General features: G+C 35.8%; 1 protein-coding gene across 9 annotated transcripts in view; it reads right to left on the bottom strand.

Moving 5' to 3' along the window:
• Nucleotides 1–26,227, bottom strand: part of LOC127861631 (uncharacterized) — a 61,238-nt gene that overhangs the window by 29,996 nt on the left and 5,015 nt on the right. For 4 of the 9 annotated variants that reach the window (XM_052400289.1, XM_052400293.1, XM_052400295.1 and 1 more), the window contains exons 2-3: nucleotides 10,073–10,237; nucleotides 2,527–2,559 (exon numbers count right to left, since the gene is read on the bottom strand). In XM_052400289.1, the coding sequence (XP_052256249.1) occupies nucleotides 2,527–2,559; nucleotides 10,073–10,204 (165 nt within the window). In that variant the 5' untranslated portion in view covers nucleotides 10,205–10,237. Of the gene's footprint in view, nucleotides 1–2,526; nucleotides 2,560–4,010; nucleotides 4,100–10,072; nucleotides 10,238–14,978; nucleotides 15,120–17,648; nucleotides 17,900–26,227 lie in introns of those variants that run through there. The other 5 variants (XM_052400294.1, XM_052400297.1, XM_052400290.1 and 2 more) reach the window with 4 other exon arrangements.

The raw sequence follows: 26,227 nt of genomic DNA, 5'->3' as shown, positions 1-26,227 counted from the left end.
CTTCTTTTCTCCGAACAAAAACATATATATATATGTAACACTATTTGGGACGCCGAATAGAAACTAAGCAAAACCGCAAAGAAATACCAGTAAAAGACAATGAGGTAATGTTTATATATACACCATGTGGACCGTCATTTATAACTATTTTAACGTGAAAATAACGATTAGTCAATCAAATGTAAAGATCTAAAACAAATGCATTACTGAATTTTCTTCACAGAATTGCGCTAAATAGAATGCTTGACACACAAATGAAACTATTAGAAGTTAATTAATAATAAATATGCATCATGCATATGCTCCCGAGTAAGTGATCAAAACAAGAAATCTACAAGTTTAATGTTCTTTTAATTTAAGAAATCGGTTTATCTAACTTAAGGATTGTTATAAGTACGAAACGAGTCCGTTTAATGCAAAAACCTGAGTAATTAATCACCAATTCCAATTTTAACCACATCTTCCAATTCTGAAGTACGAACACCAAAGAAGGAGAAAAACACAACTCTATTACATGTTTAATTAAACAAAATGTAAGACGCCGCTATTTTTGGCTACATCTAAATACACGACATACCGTGGGCTCCGATGTTGATGTCAACAAATTTAAAACGTCATTTCCAAACGTGTGCTCTTTTCCCTTTTAAATAATGTATTCGAAAATAATGAACATTAATTTTAATAAATATATACAAGATAAAGTTTGAGTCATATGCACGTTTACATTCTTTTAGGATTTATTTCGCGTTTTCGGGACGCTTTCATTTTTATAGAAGCAAGATACAATGGGTTTATAAATTATGACCCATTTCAATATGTTGCATCTGATCAACTTAATTACAAGCAAGTTTGTTCGGAATTCAAGTATTCTTCGATGAATGTCCCTTCTGTTATTTGCATTAATGTGACACAAATAGCATTCCAATAACAAACTGACAAGGTAGCTATCAAATTTGAACTGCAAATGTTGAAAATAGTGTTTAAGAGATTAGTTTGCAGATTGAAAAAAGGTACTATTCGTTAATCCGAAATGCTTAATTTTGTAATTGAAGTTCACAATTCAAGAACTTTGTGAAGGAGTCCAAATTAAACTAACAACTGTCACGTATTCTGATTGTGAATAATAGAAAACCCAAAACACTAAGCATAAGGTATCAATATTGATATAATGAAAATATTATAAAATCAAAATCATCTAATTATTTCCCATATTTGTGATCGCTCTTTTAAGGAAATCAACACAGTGGGTATCACAGCGATGAGTTTGGCTTTAGTTTAGTTAAAAGTTAGTTGATTGTGACCTTTAGTTGATTCAATTAAGTGCACTAAGTCTATGTTATTACTTTGCTATTTAATTATATCTCATTCGGTCAAATTGTGTACAGATCAAATGGTTTCATGTTAAACAATACAATGTGAATGTGGCCTCAAAGAGTTTTTCTTGAACATTTCTTTATAAGAGACACTTACTTAAAAGTTACCGATATTAAAACCAGTTACATATTTCAGGATTTCAAATTTACTAATATAAATGCGCATGATTGCCACATACGATCTAACTTATAACAAACTATAATGTTATTCACCGGGGTTATTCTTATGACGTAACACATGGAGTCATTTTGTTATTATTATTTATTATTATAAAGCAAGTGACTACGGTGCATTCTTAAAAAGGAAAAATGTGTGAGAAAAGTCGTGTATTTTCTGGCCCCGATTTCTCGTAGATTTTAGGTAATCTGACTCAATTCACTAATTTCATTTGTTCATACATGTATTTTTATTTTGAAGTTGATGGTGGTGTAGAAAATGGTGTTTATTGTGTTTAATTCAAATATAATGTTCAATTAAAACTTGTTCTGTCGTCAAATTGAACATTTTTTAACGTATTATTGCAATATCCAATAAAATAGCATAAGCAAATCCTGTTAAAACAAACTTTCCAATTATAGAGAAATCGGTGCCATGTTATGACATAACGTTTGCGAGAGAGGAAACTTCATGCGAAGTTAAAAAAGTTTTTAGTATACGACCCAAAAAAACGCTTCGGACTTTCAATTGGGCAATACAGGATCATGTACAATTTCGACAGTTGAGCGTGGAACTGTTGTAAATAATAAATCATAGTTCAGCGGATACAAACGTTCCACATTCAACTCTTTATTTGAGACGCGTTCTGAGAAAAATGGGCATAATGCATGTGCGTAAAGTGTCGTCCCAGATTATCCTGAGCAGCCCGCACAGGCTAATCAGGGACGACACTTTTCGCCTTAATTGGATTTTTGCTAAGAAGAGACTTCATTTAAACGAACAATACCATTAAAGCGGAAAGTGTCGTCCCTGATTAGCCTGTACGGACTGCACAGGCTAATCTGGGACGATTCTTTACGCACATGCATTATGCCCAGTTTTCTCAGAACACGACTGAATTTATCATGAAGTTTCCTTCAGAGACACGCGTACTGAAAGCAAAATTAAATAAGATTGGTTCTGAATAGTGAATCTAGAGAAAGAAAAAAGACGTACCACGGAGGTGTGTGCTCGACGTAGATCTAAGCCCTAGCATGCAGTAAAATACAATACAAATGTCACACACAGTATAGACGTTAAACATGTGCATACTTAAAGCAAACTTATTCCAGTGTATATACGTTCATATAAAGATAATATCTGACCGCCGAAAAAAATATACGTCATATTGTCTGAAGAATAATTATATACTTTGTTAATATCAATCACATGAAATTGCTACTATGAAAATAAATCACATATTTATATATCAATAACAGCAAACTTTAAACAAATAGTTGCCCAACGAAAAAATATTAACACATGATGAAGAATGTTTCTACTGTGTGCGACTAAGACTATACTGAGAAAACATTGTCAAATACTATGAATATCTGTTATATTAACCGTAGTTTGTAAAAACTGTGGATGTGTGTCGAAAGTGATGCAACATTCTGTGGCAAGTCATGCCGTAATAAAAGTTTCATTAAGCGGAGTAATGTAAAACAATGCTTCGTAACGTGACATCCATAATAGGGAGATAAATACCATTGCAATTGCAAACGTTTGTAATAAGACGCATATGTGCAAACGAAATAGTATTAAAGCAATGATATAAATACGAACCTATACACAGTTATGCAATATGTATTTTTGTGTGTTTCGAAGATTGCGTGATCCTTTCGCGCCTGGGCTGCATTATGTGCTGACGAGGAGTTTGTCCCAGCATTTTTATCTAGTTAACCAATTTATGCATAGTGGACTCTCCCATCCTTCTAAATGTAATCAATTTATTTCCAAAATTTGGGATGTCTAGTAAATTTATTTCTATATTTAGAATATTTCTTACAGAAATTCCTTTAAGCAAACAGCGCAGACCCAGATAGGACGCCGAATCACGCGGCGTCTCATCTGGGTCTACGCTGTTTGCCAATGCCTTTTTTTCTAGACGCTAGGCATACATGGGTTTACTCACTATACTAGTGAAAGTAGTGACGCAACAGTTATGGCAGTAATTTCCAGATATTTAGTTTTTACTGACATATAATATTCAACTATGATGTTCTCTTGTGTGGGGGTGGAGCCGCAGTACAAGCCCCACATGTCCGGTATACAAGCCCCACATGCCCGGTATACAAGCCCCACATGCCCGGTATATAGTATCCACCAAACAAGTAAATATGCAGCGGGAGCGGGGATTCAACCCGGTAAGCATACTTGAGAAGCGAGTGTATCCGCCTCTGCTTAAACGGAAAGCCTACAAAGTATCTTACTCTTATTAAAGATTTATATATAAACCTAACAGAACAAGTAGAAATTGTTATATACAACTTAGCATGTAAGTGTGTGCCTCATTCAGTGCACATAACTACTATATAAAGCCTTGGCCTATCAAAAGCTATTTTGTTTATGTATGCCAATCTATAAAATTATTAAATCTAATTATAGCATTGTTTTAAATTAATTGCATAAGCACGCAACGATATTTTAAAACTACACACCTTTGAGGACATTCCTCGAATCAGTGTTTTTAATATTCAACGTACATCCAAACACTCTCTTTCATACTTTATAATATTCTTTAACTGTGTGCAAATGCAATCGAGTTTTAAAAATGCCAAACGTGTGTCATTAAGATAAAAATCATGCCCGCCATGGGGTGATTTGCTTACTGACAATTAATGCCGTTTGAATTTTTATTTCAAATCGATCTAAAACAACATTCAGTATTTATGAATGTTCAAATTTTAACGATAGACGCTTATAGGTAATGTTTCGTCATACATGACTTTTGTTGGAGTGTATATTATGATATTATATGTAAATATATTAAATTATAAATACACTATTTTAAGAAGTTAACTTTCATTCTTTACAATCAATACGAGGTTGGGCCTCGTGGTCTTAAGCTTTACAATTTAAATCATTCCAATTGATCTTTTACCTTTCTTTTGTTTTGTTTCTGTTAATATACTAAACACCTTACACCATAATCGGCCGTTCGCTTAGGTTGCTTTCGAGGGACTGTGGATTCAGATTACATAAATCTCATTTTCTATAACATTAATGAATGTGTCGCTTTTGTTCGGCGTTCTTTTGAAACAGAAAGTCGGTTTTGTGTACATGTCACCTTTTATAAAGCAATAGCTGACCCAAAACAATCAGTCAGAACCCAAAGTAAAAAAACAAGTAAAAGACACGGATTTCGCATTTGTCAAAACTGGTTTGGAACAAAAACAGACACGTTGATTGTTGGACGAACTTGACAGTTTTGCAGATAACAATTGTGTGAGACCTTGGTAATTTGCAGATAAACAATTTAACAGACTGTTAGTTACTGTAATCTCATTTTAAAAGTAGACTATTTAACATTAAAAATAATGATACATAATAATGTAACATAGTATTTTAATAAAAAACATTACATGACTCCCATGTCGGACTGGTATACACATCCTCACTAAGAACTTATCGTGTTGAAGTTTCCTCAGACTGGGACAATTGGTTACAGAAAACAATGGTCGGCAATGTTTGTTACAGGCATACGTTCGATGGACTTATCGCCTAATACCCACTATCTTGACGTCCCGAACTTGATATATTCAGGGTGCAGGATCAACGTTGTTCGCATGGGTTTACACACGGGCTGGACAGAATGATGTTAACACACCGTTAAGAACTTTATATAGTTTTTAATAAGTTTAGTTAATGAAATACATTTGCAAAAAAATCTCTAGTGCATTAAACAGTTTTTCCCGCAGTTTCTGCCGATATCTTAAGTTTTAAGAAAACATCATTGAAAACGTCTAAAATCGGTGCCAACATGTCATGTTGCGTGCAGCATAACCATATACATAAATGCGTTACACATCGATAATTTTGCCAAAAACACAGGCTTATTAAATACAATAATTGTGTTGTTTTTCACATTGCCATAAGCAGCATAAAAAACGTCTTTTATGCATAAGTTGAAAAATATCTTAAGAAAAATTGTTTTCAAAGTTTGTTTTCGAGAAAAGCTCACCATACCGGTGTGTTTACATCCAGTAAAGTTCAATTGTGAACCCCACAAATTCACGTGGTCATGCACCCTGATATTGCTAGTATGTTAAGTTTCTTAAAAATTCGAACCACCTTCTAGAAGAAACGCAATCTCCACGTAGAGCTGTCGTTCCATGCTTTCGCATACACATATGTTGTTGTTGTTTATTTGTTAAAGTATTTTATTATGAAAAGTAATATCATTTTCTTTTAAATTTTGAAATCAGTGTACATGTATCACTTAAGGTTCATAATAAGAAATAAACAAGGAACAAAATTGTCACAAAACCAGGTTTTCCAAGTGAAAAAAGTCTGATAAAGGGAGACAACTCAAACTGAACTGATTGTTTATAATTAACCCCCTTTGTTTCAAAATAAATCTATTTTTAGTCGTGGCGACCTTGACCTTGGAGATATTGACGTAATTCTTTCGTGCGACACACCGTTCCATAATGGTGAACAAATATGCCAAATGATTTTAAAATCTCACAATGAATGACATAGTTGTGGCCCGGGCAAGCTCATTTATGGCCATTTTTGACCTTTGAACTCAACGTGTGACCTTGACCTTGGAGATATCGACGTAATTCTTTCGCGCGAAACACCGTCTAATGATGGTGAACCAATGTGCCAAATGATTTTAAAATCTCACAATGAACGACAAAGTTATGGCACGGACAAGCTTGTTCCGCCCGCCAGCCCGCCCGCCCGCTGGCCCACCCGCCCGCTCGCCTACCCGCCCGCACGCCCCCCGCGCGCCCGCCCGCCCACTGACTTTCGCCAATCTAATAACCAGTTTTTTCCTTCGGAAAACCTGGTTAATAAAAAAGGGAACAAGAGATGTGTTCGTCAGAAACACAATGCCCCCTACTGCGCCGCTTTGAAATAAAATTTATATTTATCATTTGGCAGGTATAGTAATCATTTCCCTTTAAAGCTTATTACTTCCCTTGGATTTTGTCAAATCCAACCAGGGGGGGGGGGGGGGGTCTGTAGACAGTCAAAATGACCAAGTCAGACATCACTGACAACCAAGGCCTGTGGTTTATCAAAGAGATTATAGCCAGAGTTCATCATGTACCTATATACATAAGTCCAGAGGTATGTAATAAACCCTACCTTTCACGAATTAGTTCAGAGAAGTAATGATAACTATATCATTTAAAAAAAACCTTTGACAAATCATTCATTTGAGTTATAAATAATCAAAATAAAAAATCTGTACAGTAACTGTGAAAAGAAGTTAAATTCTTGGTAAGGAAATATATAATATGAGATTTATAATTATATAAATTACTTCCCTTGAAAATAATTGCCTCTAACAAATCTCTATTTTTAGTAGCAAATAATTAAAAGCTACTCTCTAATTTAAGTTGCAAATAATTAAAAGCCAATACCGTGACTGTAGATTCACCACTCAATGTGCAGCTCCATGAGATACACATGCATGCCAAATATCAAGTTGCTATGTTCAATATTGAATAATTATCTCCCTTTAAAGCTTATTACTTCCCTTTGATTTGTATTTTTGACCGTAGACCTTGAAGGATGACCTTGACCTTTTATTACGATTTGTTTGTCAGAAACACAATGCCGTCTACTGCACCACTTTGATTTATTTAAACAAGAACACCGCCTTGCGGGTGCAGACCGCTCATCTATTTTTCTTTTTAAAGGTGAAGGGACCTTTCTCAATTTCAATCACAAAGGAAGGAGGGGTGGAGTAGAGGGGGTGTGGGGGTGTGGTCATGTATTACATTTTCTTCCAAAAATGCAAAAAAATGCATTTTTTTTTTTGGGTGGGGGGGATTCTGGGGTGGGATGGTTGGACAGTATTTCAAAAATAAAATAATACAAAAAAAATATTTGTGTTTTTTAACCATGTTTAAAAAAATGGGGGGGGGGGGGGTTGGGGGTATAGTGTTAGGGTGTGGTTGTAATTTATTAGATGATCTTTAAGGGAAAAAAATACAACTTTTGGGGGGGATTCGGGGGGGGGGGGCTTGGGGGATGGTTTGGGTGGAGTCTATTGTGGTATGTCAGGTAAGAGTTGTTTTGTCAAAGTATCAATCAAATCTAATCATAAATAAAGAAGTAATGGCAATTTTAGCAAAATTAAATAATTTGACATTGAGAGTAAAAGTCATTCAAAGTTCAAGGTAAAATTTAACTTGCCAGGTACAGTACCCTCATGATAGCTTGAAAGTATTTGACGTTTGAAAGCAATAGCCTTGATACTTTAGAAGTAAAGTGGATCTAAACACAAAATTTAACCATATATTCAAAGTTACTAAGTAAAAAAAGGGCCATAATTCCATAAAAATGACAACGAGTTATGCAACTTGTCCTTTACTGTCCCCTTATGATAGTTTGCGAGTGTTCCAAGCATGAAAGCAATATCTATGATACTTAAGGGGTAAAGTGGACCAAACACAAAACTTAAACAAATTTTCAATGCTCTAAGTATAAAAAGGGCACATAATTCAGTCAAAATGCTAGTCAGAGTTACATAACTTTGCCTGCACAGTCCCCATATGAAAGTTAGTAAGTGTTGCAAGTATGAAAGCAATAGCTTTGATACTAAAGGAATAAAATGGACCTAAACACAAAACTTAACCAAAATTTTCAATTTTCTAACTATGAAAAAGGCACATAATTCTGTCAAAATGCACGACAGAGTTATCTAACTTTGCCTGCCCAGTCCCCCCATCATAGTAAGTAAGTGTTCCAAGTTTGAATGCAATAGCATTGGTACTCTATGAGAAAAGTGGACCTAAGCGCAAAACTTAACCGGACGCCGACGCCGACGCAGAAGCCGACGCCGACGCCAAGGATGACAATAGTTCTTTTTTTTCCAAAAATAGATGAGCTAAAAATTTGGCAGGTCAGATAAGTATGTCCATTTAAAGCTTATTACTTTCCTTGAATTTGTTTTTTCGATCCCTAGACCTGGAAGGATGATGTTCACCTTGAAAGTTTACCACTCAAAATGTGCAGCTCCATGAGATACACATGCATGCCAAATATCAAGCTGCTATCTTCAATATTTACAAAGTTATGGCCCATGTTGAAGTTTTTTTTCGGACGGAAGGACGGACTGACATACTGACATACTGACGGACAGTTCAATTGCTATATGCCACCCTATCGGGGGCATAAAAATAACAACGGTAAAATTATTGTTCCACATGGCTCGGCTATCGTCACGTGGTTGGTTATAACGGCAGGGATTTGATCGAGTTATGATTGTTCCAATCAAATCCATTCGCGGAGGTTGGAAGAAACGGACACGGGTATTTGTTAAGACGTATAGACTGACAAATCAAACCAGAGATACATCATTCTATCACTCATGCACAATTCAACCCGACCATTCACCCGCCGATCAAATACGCGGGCGGCAATCAATATATTTTAAAGGCCATTATAAGTAGAATGTGGAATATAAATAAAAGTACGACTCATTCATTTCAAAAAAATGGAATTACTTTTACGATTAAACATTACCTATTTATTCGATATTCAATTATGACAATGTTAAATGTGATTCTCTATCTCATTTTTATTCTTTAACTCGCAATTGAAACGAACTTGTTCTGAGACTCTCTACGCCTATTAAAGTTATTTAAAAGTTTGTGTTTTGAGCACATAACACCTTAAAGATTGTTTGACAAACGAGTAACGATTATGGATATATACTTATTTAGCATTTGACCCTGAACATTAAATAAAAATGTACTACCGGGTAAGTATGCATATTGAACGTACGTTTTATCTAAAGACGCACGACGGTCGCCTAATTACGACCGATCAGTACACAAAACCTAAATAACTGAAAGTATTTCTCAAGTAAATTCGGATATTTTTGTATTGTTTTGCCGTTAAGATGATATAGAATAATAATAATAGTATCTCTTAAAAGACCCTAGCATAATTTAAATAAATCCGACAAAAGGATTATTAAGATTGTTTGCTTAAATATACATGTTACTTTATATTGACAATAATTAACATAATTTAAGTAGTTTAAATTCACACAAGTATCATCCTCATGTTATTTGCGCTCATAATACATGGGAAAATTTTTTACTCACAGACATACGAAAATAACAGGAACATCTGTAGTGATGGTTTTTTAAGTCATACCTACACATAATAAAAATTATTGATTAAAACGTGTAGTTTAAAAAAACGTTTAATTTTATCATGTTTTTGTGTTGTTGTTATTTCGGAACAAAATATATTTTGATTATATAATCTTGAGAAGTATAATGTTAAACCTAAGTCACCTATTTTTTTTAGAAATGAGTCTAATAATGTGTGCATTTGCTAACATATCAAGCGGAACAAAACTCCTGAACAAACTTAAGCTTAAGATAACATGACTCTGTGCTTATTGTTATAAACAAACGCTTCTCGACGGAGCGTTATAAAAGGCCTGAACACGAAGCTTAAAGCGCAACTTAATGCATCTGACATGCTCATTTTCATAGAGTTCACTTTAACATATTTTAAAACTTACCGCCGACTTCGGTGGAGCCGGATTCTTAGCGCTCGAAGATGGCGCCGCGTTTCCGTTCACCGCTGGCTTTACATACGGAGCGGTCACCGGACGTGTCGGCTGCTGCACCTGCGTGGATGCACCGGTTCCCATGGTTACGCCGTCACGTTGTCATGTTAATACGGTCTGAAATCGAAACGAGCGAAAGGTGGTTGACACAGTTTTTCTAACGCTGTGTTACGATGGTTTAAATATATGCATATAGAAAAAAGGAAGTTTATATTTAGATACTAATTAACATTTTTAAAAAGAATTGTCGAATGTGTCATTCAAGCGACTTCAACCTGTCGTACTCACACTCTTAATTGATATTTTTCAAGTATCTCGTTATTGTTGTTGCTTACGTGTCACTCGGACGCTCAGGTGCGGATGAAAGGCGGCAAACGCGTCAAAATACTAGTATGACAAAGTGCACACTATACGAGAAAGAGGCGAGTATTTTAGCATCTCTCTTGGAAAATGGGGCTTAATTCATATGCTTATGCGCGGTTCATTTCCTTTCTTTTGTTGGTGTGGCGCCTTCCGATTGATAACACGAGATGACGTCAAATACCTTATTAATCGTATCGGCGCGCCTATTTCTCATTCTTGCCTGCTGTCGTTTCAACGCCTTTCAAACCAGAACTTCGTAACAGCATCATATAAAATAACGACCGTAAATAACGTTAAATATCATATGGTCTCTTTTATTGTATCGTTCTGGTGTGTTCGCGCGAAGGGCGACAACCGTCACGCAAGAGCCATTAAATATGCGACCGATGCGACCAATCATGTAAGTGTCGTCATGTCGTGTTGTCAAACGTATTAACGACACGTACAATTCAGCCTTGTTCTGAGAAAACTGGGCTTAATGCATGTGCGTAATGTTTCATCCTAGATTGGCCTGTGCAGTCCGCCTAAACTTGATTTTCGGTAAGGAGGGACTTCCTTGAAACTAAAATTACCATAAAAGCGGAAAGTGTCGTCCCAGATTAGCCTGTGCGGACTGTACAGGCTAATCTGGGACGACACTTTACGCACATGCATTAAGTCCAGTTTTCTCATAACGCGGCTCAATTTCTTACCAAGTGTTACGTTTCTCGTAAATATAAGGAGAATTACACTTAACATGGCAAAGGAATTTATATTTTACATTTCGCTTTCTGTGAGCGCCGACCCCAAATTTCGATAACAGCGAAAAGAAAATTAAAATTGCTTTTGTGAATTTTACTTTTTCCTTCAACCACCGACCTGGTATTTTATTGAATATCTATCTGGCCAAGCTCGGGCTGATGGACAGACGTGAGCGTACGCGCAGACATGTGAATGCATTCAATCATCGTGACAATTTAATCCATTTTATTTACTCAACATACAGAAAAATATCGTCAATTTAAAGATCTGTGTTAAGTTCCGTTTGATCAAATTTTCAGAAGTGATATGTTGATTAAATACTCGGGGGTTACCCTATGTGATAAGAGATATTTTTGCAAAAACATATTCATGATAAAACGAAATGCATGTTACCGCTATCGAGAGCTATTCGGTTGAACAGGATAAAGGCAAGCAAATATGTTTTCAAACTTGTTAAATTGAGTGTACTGATAACAACGTTGATATATTGATAATTGACATATTGACTGAGTTCTATTTCTTAATTGTATATTTACCCATTCAAAACAATCAATTCAAATTGGATTGAACCCGGGACCTCCCGGTTCTTAATCAGGCAGACACTCTACCGCGTCGCTATAAAAGCTAGCGCACATAGCAAGGCAGTATACTAGTAAGTTCTCTTTATACCGAACCCTGCTACATAATGACATAATTTAAGGTTGACGGACAGCGCATAAAAGGACGTCAGACCACACACAAAAGGACGTCACAAAAGATGCTTATAAAATTGCGAGCTTCAAAGGTTCGCAGTAGTTGTACATTTCGATTCGTATCGATGTTACCGGTACTTATTGTAAATGATCAAAAAGTAATTGTCAAACGACCGCGTGTTATCACTTTCGTCCTGTCATATTGTATATTATTGCAAAACAGTTATACCAAGGCATTGCATGAGGTATTTCAATATTAATCCATGATTTACAGGCTTATGTAATTTTCGGGATACCCGAAACATGTCCCTTTCAGCAAATATTCAAAAGCGATTAAACACTCCTGCATATTCACGATAAAACGAAACATATGTTCCCATTATCGACAAATAGTTGGTTGACATGAAAAGAACATGTTTTCAAACATGCGCAATTGCAGGTACTGATATGATCGTTGATAATTTCATAAAAAGCACAGGACTGGAATGATTCGAATTCAAGCCTACACAATTGCGAGATTCAATGTTTCACAGTTATTCTTCATTTTGATTCGTATAAAGTTAACCAATTATTAATGAAAACACTTAGTGATTTTCAGCGGCCGTTTAAGTGTAATCAAAGCCGTTTAAGTGTGATCAACGTCCATTGTTCACATATAATCGTAAGTTTACACATTTTACGAATTCGTTGTATTTTGGTATTTACCAATGAGCTGATGCCCTTTATCTTGCTTATGTAATGACCAGGCTACCGGCAACAGGTCGTCTTAAGTGTAATAATATTGTATGGTTTACAGGCCGGTCTATGGCATCTACAATAACATTTGTATCGCATTTATATTAACACAAAGTAAACTGATTGTAACTTCGTCTGTTTGCGACCTGTTACTTGTGAGATTAATGTGATCCAATATTGGATGTTTGTCTGAATCATTTTTTTTTCAGGAGATTGGACAAATAATGACACAAATAATGCAACACCTGTACTAAAAGAGGATCGTTTTGTGAAAATTGGGCATAACACATGTACATAACAGTCGACCCAGATTAGCCTGTGTAGTTCACACTGGCTAATAAGGGACGACATTCTCAGCATATATTGGATTTTCGTATAGAGCATACTTCGTTTAAATAAACCATTTCATTAAAAGGAACTTGTCGTACCTAATTATCCTGCGTGAACTGCAAAGGCTATTCTAGGACACCACTTAACGCACATAAATTAGGCCCCATTTTACAAGAAGGCGACTCAAATGTGTTCGTAAATGCATTGCAAACAGTCTAAATTATTAATACCATAATGTAAAAATTAACCATTGAACTGACCTTACACAATGCTGTATACATTTAACCCATTTATGCCTAGCGTCTAAAAATTAAAAGGCCTACGCAAACATCAAAGACCCAGATGAGACGCCGCATCATGCGGCGTCTCATCTGGGTCTGCGCTGTTTGGCTTAAAGGAATTTCTGTAAGGCATAAATGGGTTCAAGTATGAATTCTTCTGACATGAACATTTGATTTACATCGACTGTTTGTTTCATTTTGTGCTACTATTTCAACATTCTCTTTTATATTCATATGATGCACACGCTCTTGTGCGGGTTTTTAAGCACACATATCCAATAGCATGTACCTTTAAATTTAATGTACTCCCTTTATTTAATTGTATTACTTTTGCATACGAAATATGTGAGTGTAAATACGTGTAATGCTTACACTTTATATTTTCCCTTAATATTTTACCCATTTAACTATCAATATGTGTTTGAATCGTATGATGTGATCCATAAAACATGAGGCTATTCATGAAAACACCAGTCTTTTCATTTTTATATTTATAGTGTTCACTACATTTTGCATGTAAGATTCACACATTTTTATTAGCATAGTACATAAAAGTATAAGTTGTAAAACTAATATTTGTGTAAGTTACTGTTTAGTTTTGATTTCCTAATAACAAGAGATGTGTTTGTCAGAAACACAATGACCCCTATTGCGCCGCTTTGAAATAAAATTTCAATATATCATTTGGCAGGTATAGAAATGATCTCCCTTTTAAAGCTTATTACTTCCATCGGATTGCATTTTATGACGTTTGACCTTGAAGGGTGACCTTGACCTTAATCTTTCACAACTCAAAATGTGCAGCTTCATGAGATACACATGCATGCCAAATATCAAGTTGCTATCTTCAATATTGCAAAAGTTATGGCCAATGTTAAAGTTTTCGGACGGACGCACAGACTGACAGACGGACTGACGGACAGTTCAACTGCTATATGCCACCTACCGGGGGCATAAAAATATGTGTTCCAATAACCCCATGCGAAAGAGGTCGACGTGTGTTTGTTTAAAAACGGGGGATCGAACCTCTAACCCCCTGTTTTTCAAGCCAGTTGCATTACCAATAGCCCCGATCACTATTTATGTGGAATAACAGATTGTTTTATATAAAATCAAATCAATAACGCCATTCTTATCACAATGAAACACGCCCGTACACCCAGTAACCCTGGACAAACTTAAACCAATAATTCAGTCCAAACTAAATCGGGTTCCCTTATCGACTCCGTACCAACTCTAACAATCATCACGCAACCGACCAAACTCGAGAGAATAAAAACCATTCGATAACACTGTACTGTAATAAAACAACTACATAATGGACACACACTCCTAATGTAGAATTTTTAATACCTTTTCGAGCTTCCTGCATCCTCATGTTGATATTATTAAAGAAGATTTCGATTGAGAGTATCGGGTAATAATAGTGCCATGCATTCGAATCGATGAAGTAAAGAATTATTTTAACGATATAACACACGTTTATATTTTCTTCTATCATGTAAATGGAATTGTTCACAAAAGTTCGTCTTGTTTGTGTTGTTGTGACAAATATTTTTTCATGAATTCACATAAAAAGCCTTCTATATAAAATAAAAAGTTGCCTGTGTGCATGGTATAATATTATAAATAAAAATTTTCGCAAAATATCAATCATATACATGTATACTTATAGTGTAAAATACTACGGTTGGTAAAACTTAAATGTATACTTACTTAACATTGTGTATCCACGCTTAATATATACAAATCAAACTCGTCGAATCTGAAAACTTATCGTTACAAATTACGAAAATTTGGATAATTTTCTAAAGTGCATCTACAGATAATACAAACTCTAACACAATTATTAAACACTGTGCCAAAAAGTCCTCAATAATATACCACTACACACAAATAGGTTTCTTGAACAAAACTTCTGTCCATAACAAATGATGTCGCAAGTAGAACGTACTAAGGAAAAAAAATGTCATCTGTACAATAAACAAAAATACACGTCTCTGTTTGATCGAACGTGCAAGAACATGCGACGAAACGTTTTTCTAACAAACACCAGTTTAAATGACATCCTGCTGCGGATCAAATTTGAATTTAAATTGAACTCATTTTTAATTTATGAAATACCCTTTTGCAAATCGTATTTGTCGATTAATGTGTTTTATTAGAGGTTATTGGTAAAAAAAAAGTTTTACGGCTTGCACTGAAATTGAAATAAAATTTAAAAGCAACTACAAGTTATTACAGCCTAATATAAGGTGACCTATATACGCATACATTTATTAATGAATAAACAGTGGAGTTGCATCGAACCTTCCACACTGTGACAGATCATCTGACGTCGAAACTGAGACCTAATATAGCTTTATCACACACGAAACTATGCAGGATTTGCAGCTTTTTATTTTGTGAGCCGCGTTATGCGAAAATAGGTATAATACTACATGCTGCTAGCGTTATTCCAGACCAGCCTTTGCTATTAACAGGAGCTACACTGTCCGCTATAAAGTCCGCTACTTCGTGGATGCTTAGGCTGGTATCGAGCTGTGCTGACCGCATATGAAATAAAACACATTTTTGCATAACGCTGCTCATTTTATTTAAGTAAACTCGTCAGCCCCGTTTGTATAGCTTCTGCAATACAATAAAACAACAAAAAAAATCTAAATATTGCACACGTCATACGAAAATGGGTCTAATGCCATATGCGATCAGCGTAGCTCCAGGACAGCCTGCGCAGTCAGACAATCTAGTCAGGAGCAAGGCTGTTCGTAAATGCGACAACGGAATATTGATTGACTTTAAAGTAAGCTGGTCTGGAGCTACGTTGGCCGCATATGGCATAAAACCCAGTTTGATCTGACGCGGGTCTTACATTCCATTACGTTGGCGATGGTAACAAATGAAAATGGACATGGATTTTCAATAAATTCATAACTAATTGATTTAACGTCAAGTTCCATTTTGTCGTCACGACACTATGCTAGTCAACCACTTGAAATGTATTAGTCAACAAACCGCAAATCGAGATTTAAACCTAAAGTTTAACTCTTTCAGTGCTGGAACCGAATTTTGAAGGCCTTTGCAAACAGTTTGGATCCAGATGAGACGCCACAGAACGTGGCGTCTCATCAGGATCCAAATTGTTTGCTATTCTGATAGTATTCCTTGAAAAAAAATCGAAGAAAATGCTAATTTGAGAAATTCAGCCGACGACATTTTAGCAGACGACAAATTTCCCAGCATGCAAAGGGTTAATACTAGATTCAGTTAATTCGTATCGACGGTGTAGGAGGAACAATTTCTCAGTTACCTTCATTAATAATTGAACATTTAGGTAACGAGCTTATACAACTCCCATTCTCCAGTGCAATGTGGCACTTACCGTATTTAATTAAACACGATATGAAGACAATGACTGTCAGTGAGGATTTTAAACAAAGGTAATATTTGATGAGGGATCAAGAAGCTTCTATATAGTCAGTGTTAATTTATATAATAATGTTGATTTATTTAACAATCTTAAAGCCATATTTGCATTTAAAAATTAAAATACCGACGAATCTAAAATACGTATAATCAGTAAAAAACACTAAATAAAAAATACATTCCTGACACAGAAATAACAGTATTGAATAGAAATTTATTTTAAAAGCGATATAAATTGCCAATAAGAATGTAAATAGTTTTTTTAACACGATTAGAACCTCGAAAAATCAATTTCCTTAGGTCTAGGGTTATAAATGCCATATCAGGATTTGAACCAGAGGTCATGGATTCATTTAGTCTAGGATCATAGTCTGTTTTTCTATTCATATTCTTTACACACATTTGACAAATAAAATATGAATTACTTTTTTTAAACTGTGTATGCGTAACGACAAACAAGGCGATGATTCCAGTGCATATCAAAATCTTAAAACACTCACAAACGTTGTTAATATGTTAAGAATACGAGTGTTATGTATGAGAAGAAAAGTTATAATTTTTCATATGCGTGAATAATAGAAGTTTGTATATATGTAAAAAATATTGTTTGTGATAATAGTTTTACAGTTCCCATGAAAAATCAAAACAAGTGAGCCCTTAGCGAATATTGAAATACCTTTTATAGTCAACATTATTGTCCAGTGACTGTGCTCCTTTAAGATATTACTTTGAAATCGCGTTTAACTTCTAATTGATTAGAAGCCATTAGAATTTAACAGAGTCGTGAAGGTTGATGAATACGCTCATTTGATCAATTGATAACAGATATTGTGAGAATAAGTCCCTTTAAATGAGAAACATTCAAGTTTAATTATACGTGGTCCGGGTCGACGATCTATCAATTCACCATGGCATAACGGCCCATTAATATTCCATAGAACCGTGTTAAATATTACTTACTTCCATTTTTATCCAATTTCCCTTGACGCTCAATTACGACATCATTGAAAAAGAGCTTGTACAAAACATAAATCACACAACAACAATTGGTCCTACTGCAAAAACAAAATCCACTAATGTTATCAATAGAAGACAAGTTGGCATCAATATTACAGGATCATATCCAAGTAACTCAATAACTTTTTGTTCGAATGCATGTAACTACATGAACAATGTACTTCCTTATTTAAATATCAACTCAACAGTTTACCTAAACCACAACAGACAATGATTCCTTTTAACTGAAGCCACAGGTATTTTGTAAACATGGAGTATTGCTAGGTTTCTAACTGGAGTTTTGTTGCTTCATGATTACGTTATTGATCCCATCGAATTGTGATATAGGAAGCGAGGGTACAATCAGTAAGAATCGTCCGATAACCGTCTTAAAACTGCACTGAGTACGTGTCCGACTCATGAAAAATTACTAATACGAATCGCCTTGAGCACGAATCGCTCCCAGAAGCATATCTGGCTGCTTGTGAAGTCGGATGCAGATTTGTTTTTTTCTGTAAATAATTTTTTGTGTTAATCACATTTCAAATAGGTATCATATCATACAGACATTTCTTGAAATGGTGGCTGCAAATACATAAATGGTTTTCAAATATATTCTAACAAGAGATGTGTTCGTCAGAAACACAATTGCGCCGCTTTGAAATTTTTTATGTTTGTTTGACCTTGACAATGAAGGATGACCATGACCTTGAACTTCCACCACTCAAAACGTGCAGCTTCATGATAACGCCGCCTTGAAAAAAAATGTTGGACCTTCGACCTTGAAGGATGACCTTGACCTTGAAGGATGACCTTGACCTTGAACTTCAACCACTCAAAATGTGCAGCTTCATGAGAACGCCGCTTTGAATTATTTTTTTGACCTTTGTCCTTGAAGGATGACCTTGACCTTGAACTTCCACCACTCAAAATGTGCAGCTTCGTGAGATACACATGCATGTCAATATCAAGTTGCTATCTTCAATATTGAAAAAGTTATGGCCAATGTTAACGTTTTCGGACGGACAGACGCCATATATTTGACATTTTACCTTGAAGGATGACCTTGACCTTCACCTTTCACCACTCAAAATGTTCAGCTCCATGAGATAACACATGCATGCCAAATATCAAGTTGCTATCTTCAATAGTGAAAAAGTTATGGCCAATGTAAAAAAATTTTCGGACGGACGGACAGACTGACTGACATACTGACTGGCGGACAGTTCAACTGCTATATGCCACCCTACCGGGGGCATAAAAATAGCACAACTATGTTTACGGAGAAGGGGACGACTTTCTGACATTTACATTCTCCGCTTTTCTGTTCACCTAACTTCGCCATTATTTGCTCTGAAAACCAGTTAATATTGGTTCACCAGTTGTATCAATAAACAAAAATAATTGGAGATTTATATGCACCTATTAAATTCCGTTTATACACTCGGACATCATTATTTTGTTTGAACACTTTCATGGCAGGCTGTGTAAACTATCCATTTTAGATAAATACCGTTTACACCACCTTGGCGACGAATTTTGCACAATGGCCGATTTTAAATCAATAAGAATAGAACTTTGTTTTTATTGGTACGTCCGTTTGAAAAACGGGTAGTATTACAGGAACATTCGATCGGGCGAGCGACAAGGCAAATAAAATATTTTCCGATAACACAACTTAGTATAACATTGATGATTTGTTTCGAAATGTTTGTAGTGGAATGCTGTTTATCGTGCACCATTAGTCTCCCGGATATGCCCATCGTCTCAAGAAAAAGAACAAGGCGACCCTGCGATTTTGCAATCTCGGAATCACCTTCTAGCTGGTGTTCGAAACCGTACCCCATGGGCTATGAGGCCAGTGCTCTACCAGAATGCCATGGGGATTGAAGTCCGTTCTGCATATAGTCACGCGATGGCTTTTTACAGAATGCAACAACACTATCAAACAAACAAGCAAATGTGTTGAATTGATATTCACCGCCAAATAAACTGTGTTTATGGAATGGATGCAAATCCCTTGATATATGGTATGATCAAGTGGTGGTAAGCGTGTGGCTATGATATTAATCATTAAAAACATCACTTAGTGTGAAAAATAATCAAAAATATATATAACCATGTATTCAATTCAAAATGACCCGAAAATATGGTACATCGCTTTGAACAGCTATTTCTTATGCAGCGATTTCCATGAACTCAGTCTAATTAAACGCAGAAAGGAATTTCCTTTCTGGAAATGCACATTTCTCGCAATATTTTTTACAAATGCTGGGTCAAATTTTAAGAAATAACACGACGCAAAACTCGCGTGACCTACTCGTCGACCATCTGACCCGATCCATAACTGAAATCTCTCCACTGAAAGACACACCTTCGCGTTGGACCAATGAAATCGCTCGTGTGTTTTAAATGTCGGCCAGCTGAAAGGTATGTAAACAAGGGTTTCAAAAGTCGCTGGACAGTTAGATTTGATGCATAATGTAACGGCAAGAACGGTTAAAAATGCCAAACGTTTTATTGAATTATGGTTCCGAGATCCGTGAACTTTGCATGTCAAATGCCCTTCAGTCCGTAACCATTTAAATCTTGGATCGGGTCAGATCGTCGCCAAGTAGGTCACGCGAGTTGTGTGAATTTGTTTTTCAGAAAAGTTGATTTCCCGTTATAGTTTTATTATTATTCATTCAAAATGATGTTTGTACTATTAAATATCATAGTCACAAGCTTATCACCTGTGGTATGATCATAAAACATAATTATGGGTAGGGTTATTGTTTTCATGCATTTCAATTCTCCTGATTGATATCTATAAAGCCATTAACGTTCATGTTGACATGTTGTATCGTATCTGAAGTACAGCCCTGACAAGTTCCATTATTCCATAACAGCATTTGGGACTTACTCTTATTTACGAAAGTGAAAGGTTATTGTTCTTAGCATGGCACTTGTCCTCGTAAATACCAATACTTCCATGAAGTTTCATTTTGAAGTCTTGCATGGTATCTGAGAAATAGGCCTGACAAGTTACATTGTACAAAAATACGATGGTAAATTACTCTTCTTTAAGAAAGTGAAGGGTTCTTGTTCTTTTGCATGGCACTTCTCCTAATTGATATCTATACACCTATTAAGTTTCATGTTGATATCTTATACAGTATCTGAGATATAGCACTACAGAGGTTTTGTAACAGACGGAGAGGACGGACTTACAGACTGACGAACAGACGGACGGGCAGAACAACGACAATCCTATATCACTCCGCCTTATGCGGGGGATTTAAATCAAGTTAAGTGCACCATTCTTTTTTTGAAACGAATCAGCCACGAACAACCACTTACTTGGATCTACTTAAACAAATAGTACAGTCGAAACGTACCGGTAATCGGGTTCCTATTGACTCGGTACCAATCGTGGAAATCGACACTCACGTAACCGATCAATATCTTGAAGATGAAAAAAATACACACAAAGATTGCGGTGTTTATGAATTAAAACATTTCTGATGTGCACGTACTCTTCATATCGAATTTCAACAACGCTATTTAGAGTTTTGAATACGTGAGATTCTTGCACGGCATGTTGATCGGTACAACAATGATTTTAGCCTCGCTCTTTGAAAAACTGGGTTTATTGTAGGTGCATTAATTGTTGTTCATGATCAGCCAGTGCAGTCTGCACAGTCTAATATGGGACGACACTTTCCGCCTTGACTAGATTTTCATTTAGAAGGACTTTTTTAAAGAAAAATATTACAAAGTGCGAAAATATCGTCTCCGATTAGCCTGTGCGGACTGCATAGGCTATTCTTGGACGACACATTTTACGCACATGCATTAAGGTACGTTTTCTCAGTTTTCCCAGGCCGATGCTCGTTTTCATGTCAGGGATTAATTGTCCATAAATTCCACAGATGAATTTTATTTTTTACAGATGAATCAGTACATATTAATGGAAGGTCCAGGCGACAAAATTCTAAGTGTTTGTATTAATCTTGCTGCACAACAATGACCATGTTTTTGGAGTTGACTTTTGGTCTATTTTAATATTAATCTAACATAAGTTACTCAGAACGCGTGTACAGGACTGTTCACCCATTTGTAAAAATATATATAAAGATTTTATGCAAACGTTCAATTATACATCTAGTGTAAAAACATGAAATAAAAGCATATGGGACTCGATCTGAAAAAAACTAGTCTTCATGCATTGTGATAAAGTGTCGTCCTAGATTAGCCTATGCAGTCCACACAGGCTAATCAGGGACGACACTTTCTACCTAAACTTCATTTTCTTTACAAGAGTCTTCTTAAATCGAAATATAAAAAAGCGGAAAGTGTCGTCCCCTGATTAAAATGTGCGGACTGCACAGGCTAATCCGAGACGACACTTTACGCACATACATTATTCCGTTTCCCATCACTGGTCTCAAACAGAATTATATAACAGTGCATTTGTGATAAATCTATTGCAGTGTCTATCCGCACCGTGAGAGTATTGTTATTTATTAGTGCGAGAAGACTGTATTTTGAAAATATTTGTTTTACAGGTAATTTATGTATCTGCAATTCAAATCTTTACCTTTGTATTCAAATGTTCAATTATAGTTCGACATCTGAGAAAATGGCAAGCAATTAACATTCTATGTCAATTGGTTAAATGGTTAACATAACATAATGGTATTTATGGCATTTTCCATAATTGGGTTTTTCCTCAATTATAGCACATGCGTATAAAAATACTAAAAACAGACGTTCTGTTAACCTTTTTAAAGGGGTATTGCATAAAAGACACTGGATGCCGCTAAAAGAACTTTGTGTATCCTTCACTATTTATAAGGTAAAAATCCAATCGTTTAATATGGTTCGTGCTTAAAATAACGTCCAACAAAAATGTTGTTGTTTTTTAATCAGATATGTAAATGTGATAAACGTGAAGATATGTTCTACATCACATACTTAACATGAAAAATACGTATTATACAAATGCTTGTGCAATTGTCAACACGTTAAACGTTATATATCCGATATCGAATGTTGATAATCATTTAAAACCAATTTTCCAGGAGTTAATTTCAGTAAATTCATTGCAAAGAGGTATAGAAATCGAATCTGCAGATTAAATCTTGTAATTTGCAAAACTAAGGCTACCGGTATGCGTCAACAAAATATGCGGTATGATGGCAGTTGTTTCATACTATATTTTTCAGCGTGTTTACCTAATAACAGTGTTGGTCCGTTTTGTTTGAAAAGTTAAGAATGCATCGATAACAGTAATATAACATTATCCCGTCTTTTTTGCGTGGGAATACATTAGTCATGTGAACTCCGAGCATTAATGTATATATTCAATATGAAACTTTAAAGATTCGAATATCCTAAAACTTTAAATAGTACAAGTGTATGTAAGTTAATATCCACCAGTCCATATATGTGTCTAAATGACAATTCCATATTGCTTAGTGAAAACTCCATGTGTTCATGCCGTGTCTTCAGAAACCACGGAAGGTTTGAACATAGCGACATGCCTCGAAATCAATCCGACCCGAAACATTTAACCAATTTCACCAACATTGCGATAGGTATGTTCATCCATGATTTTTGTTTATTTGTTTATTCTTATTCGTGGCTATTTTTGTTATTATGCCAAAACTATGTTTAAAGTATTTTGATTGATCATCGCCTGCAATATTTGCATTCCTCATTGACAAGGCTGTTGCATTTCTTATTAATTAATTTATGGAAGTACCTTTGCAAGTTATCAAAGCAAGCACGTGGTCACGAATTAATGAGCCGCGTTGGTATTATACATCACGCACTCTGATCATTAGGTTAGGCTATGACGAATACAATCATCATTGATAATGTTTAGGATGTTTCTAACTTAAGTAGAGCTTTTTAACAAAGTGACTTAAGCAACCCAGCACCGCTGTGTCACCGGAATAGCATCCGTGCCATTGACTAATGTCAAGGGCACATAATTTAGGAACGTGTGGATAAATGTGCGTAAAAATGTTACATGTACATCTACCTTTAATAGCGGTAACATAATATATCGAGTTTAAAACAAATCGCCTGAGAAATGCAGAGGACGTTTGCTCCGTAGCTTATAATGTTTTTTGCCTCTACAATGACCATGTCTAAGTTCAAGGGAACATAACTCAGGAACGTCGGAATCACTGAGCATAAAATTTTTGACTAACACCTGCATTTCATGGTGGTGACATGTTTCGAATACCAATTCAATCACTTAAGTAATGTTGAAGTAGTTCGCTCCGCATAATTAGAATATTTCATCATTCTGGAATAAAAAAGGCACACGTCAAGGGATCATTACTCATGACCATGTAGATAAGGTAAGTTTGAAAACAAGAAAGAAAATGTAAACCTTGCAATTAAGTAACACATTATTACACTTTAAGGAATTTGTTAACGGATCAAAAACATTTATTAACAATACCGTTGTATTTTGAATAATTTTAAATAACTATTATAATAAAACAAGAATATCAGTGAAACTGATGGATGCTCCCCGATGATGCGCTTTGTCAATCTATGTGTTAATAACCACCTAAAAATCTTTTATTAGCCTCGGTGACCTTCACCTTGACCCCAGTGACCTCAAACCTCATCAAAAGGTAGATGCCCATGCAAGGTACCTACATGCCAAATATGAAAGAGATTGGTAAAGTATTGAAGGTGCTATGAGAAACTGTTACTATATTAATAGCCTCGGTGACCTTGAGCCCATTGACCTCAAACCTCATCAAAAGGTAGAGGTCCATGCAAGGTACCTACATGGCAAATATGTAAGAGATCAGTAAAGTAGTGAAGGCCCTATGAGAAACTGTAAGAAAAGCGTGACGGAGAATCTATTATTAGCGTTGGTGACATTGAGCCCAGTGACCTCAAACTTCATCAAAAGGTAGAGGTCCATGGAAGGTAGCTACATGCCAAATATAAAAGAGATCGGTAGTAAAGTAACAAAGCATGACGGAAAATCTATTATTAGCCTCGGTGACCTTGACCTTGACCCCAGTGACCTCAAACCTCATCAAAAGGTAGAGGCCCATGCAAGGTACCTACATGCCAAATATGAAAGAGATCTGTAAAGTATTGAAGGCGCTTTAAGAAACTGTAACAAAAGCATGACGGAAAAATCTATTATTAGCCTCAGTGACCTTGACCCCAGTGACCTCAAACCTTATCAAAAGGTAGAGGTCCATGTAAGCTACCTACATGCCAAATATGAAAGAGATCGGTAAAGTATTGAAGGTGCTATGAAAAACAAGAGTGTGACGGAAAAATCTATTATTAGCCCCTGTGACCGTGACCCCAGTGACCTCAAACCTCATCAAAAGGTAGAGGTCCATGCAAGGTACCTATGCCAAATATGAAAGAGATCGGTAAAGTATTGAAGGTGGTATGAGAAACTGTAACAAAAGTGTGACGGAAAAATCTATTATTAGCCTCGGTGACCTTGACCTTGACCCCAGTGACCTCAAACCTCATCAAAAGGTAGAGGTCCATGCAAGGTACATATGTCAAATATGAATGAGATCGGTAAAGTATTGAAGGTGCTATGAGAAACTGCATTAAAAGTGAAGGAAGGAAGGAAGGAAGGAAGGAAGGAAGGAAGGAGGAAGGAAGGAAGGAAGGAAGGAAAGGAAGGAAGGAAGTAAGGAAAGGAAGGAAGGAAGGGAAGGAAGGAAGGAAGACAAGGAAGGTATATTACGGAAGAAGGAAGGAGGAAGGACGTGACTTAAGGAACAGGAGACTTACGTAGTAGGACACGGAAGAATGAAGGAAGAGGTAAGCCTGAATGAAGGACGTCAAGGAAGGATATCAGTACCTTCATTCCGTACAATTGAATTAAGGAATTCAGGCATTCAGTCATGACTGAGGCATTCTTACGTAAGTAGAAGTAAGGTAAAGGAGGAAGGAGGAAGGAGAAGGAAGAAGGACTGGCAACTATTGCTCCCGAAAATTTTCGGGGAGCATAAAATACCATGGCTGGAGTTCAAACTCATTATCTTCGAGGCTTCGCTAACTCTCTACCACTACACTGTACACAGTAATCAGGCAGTGTAGTCTATGAGGTAATGATTGTATCCAAACGCTTTGTTGTTAAATAACGACGTTTTTATCAATGAAAAGCGTTACAAACGGTTTATAATTTTCCAATTTCGATTAATGATTTACCATAGACGAACCGATATTTAAAACACGTTTCTTGGTCAGCAGTGTTATTTTGCTTGTTTATACATTTATATAATGCATACATTCCTTTTTGAATAAATATTTTGTTTACTAAATAGTCATTTTGTGCTTTAATAAATCAATTAATCGAATATGCACATGTTCTCGTTTTTACCGTAACAACAACGAAAATTGAAGTGGATTTAAGTGTGTGTGTGTTTTAAAAGGGGCCGTTTAACAGATTTTGGCATGTATTGAAGCTTGTCATTAAATGCTTTATATTGATACATTTAAACATTGGATCTAAAAATCTCCAGTAAAAAAAAAAGAATACAATTTAAAAC

This window comes from Dreissena polymorpha, chromosome 16 (genome assembly GCF_020536995.1).
Source record: "Dreissena polymorpha isolate Duluth1 chromosome 16, UMN_Dpol_1.0, whole genome shotgun sequence".
In the NCBI taxonomy this organism is placed as follows: Eukaryota; Metazoa; Mollusca; class Bivalvia; order Myida; family Dreissenidae; genus Dreissena; species Dreissena polymorpha.
The sequence above is the reverse complement of the archived record's forward strand: the minus strand, read 5'-3'. Positions and strand labels throughout refer to the sequence as shown.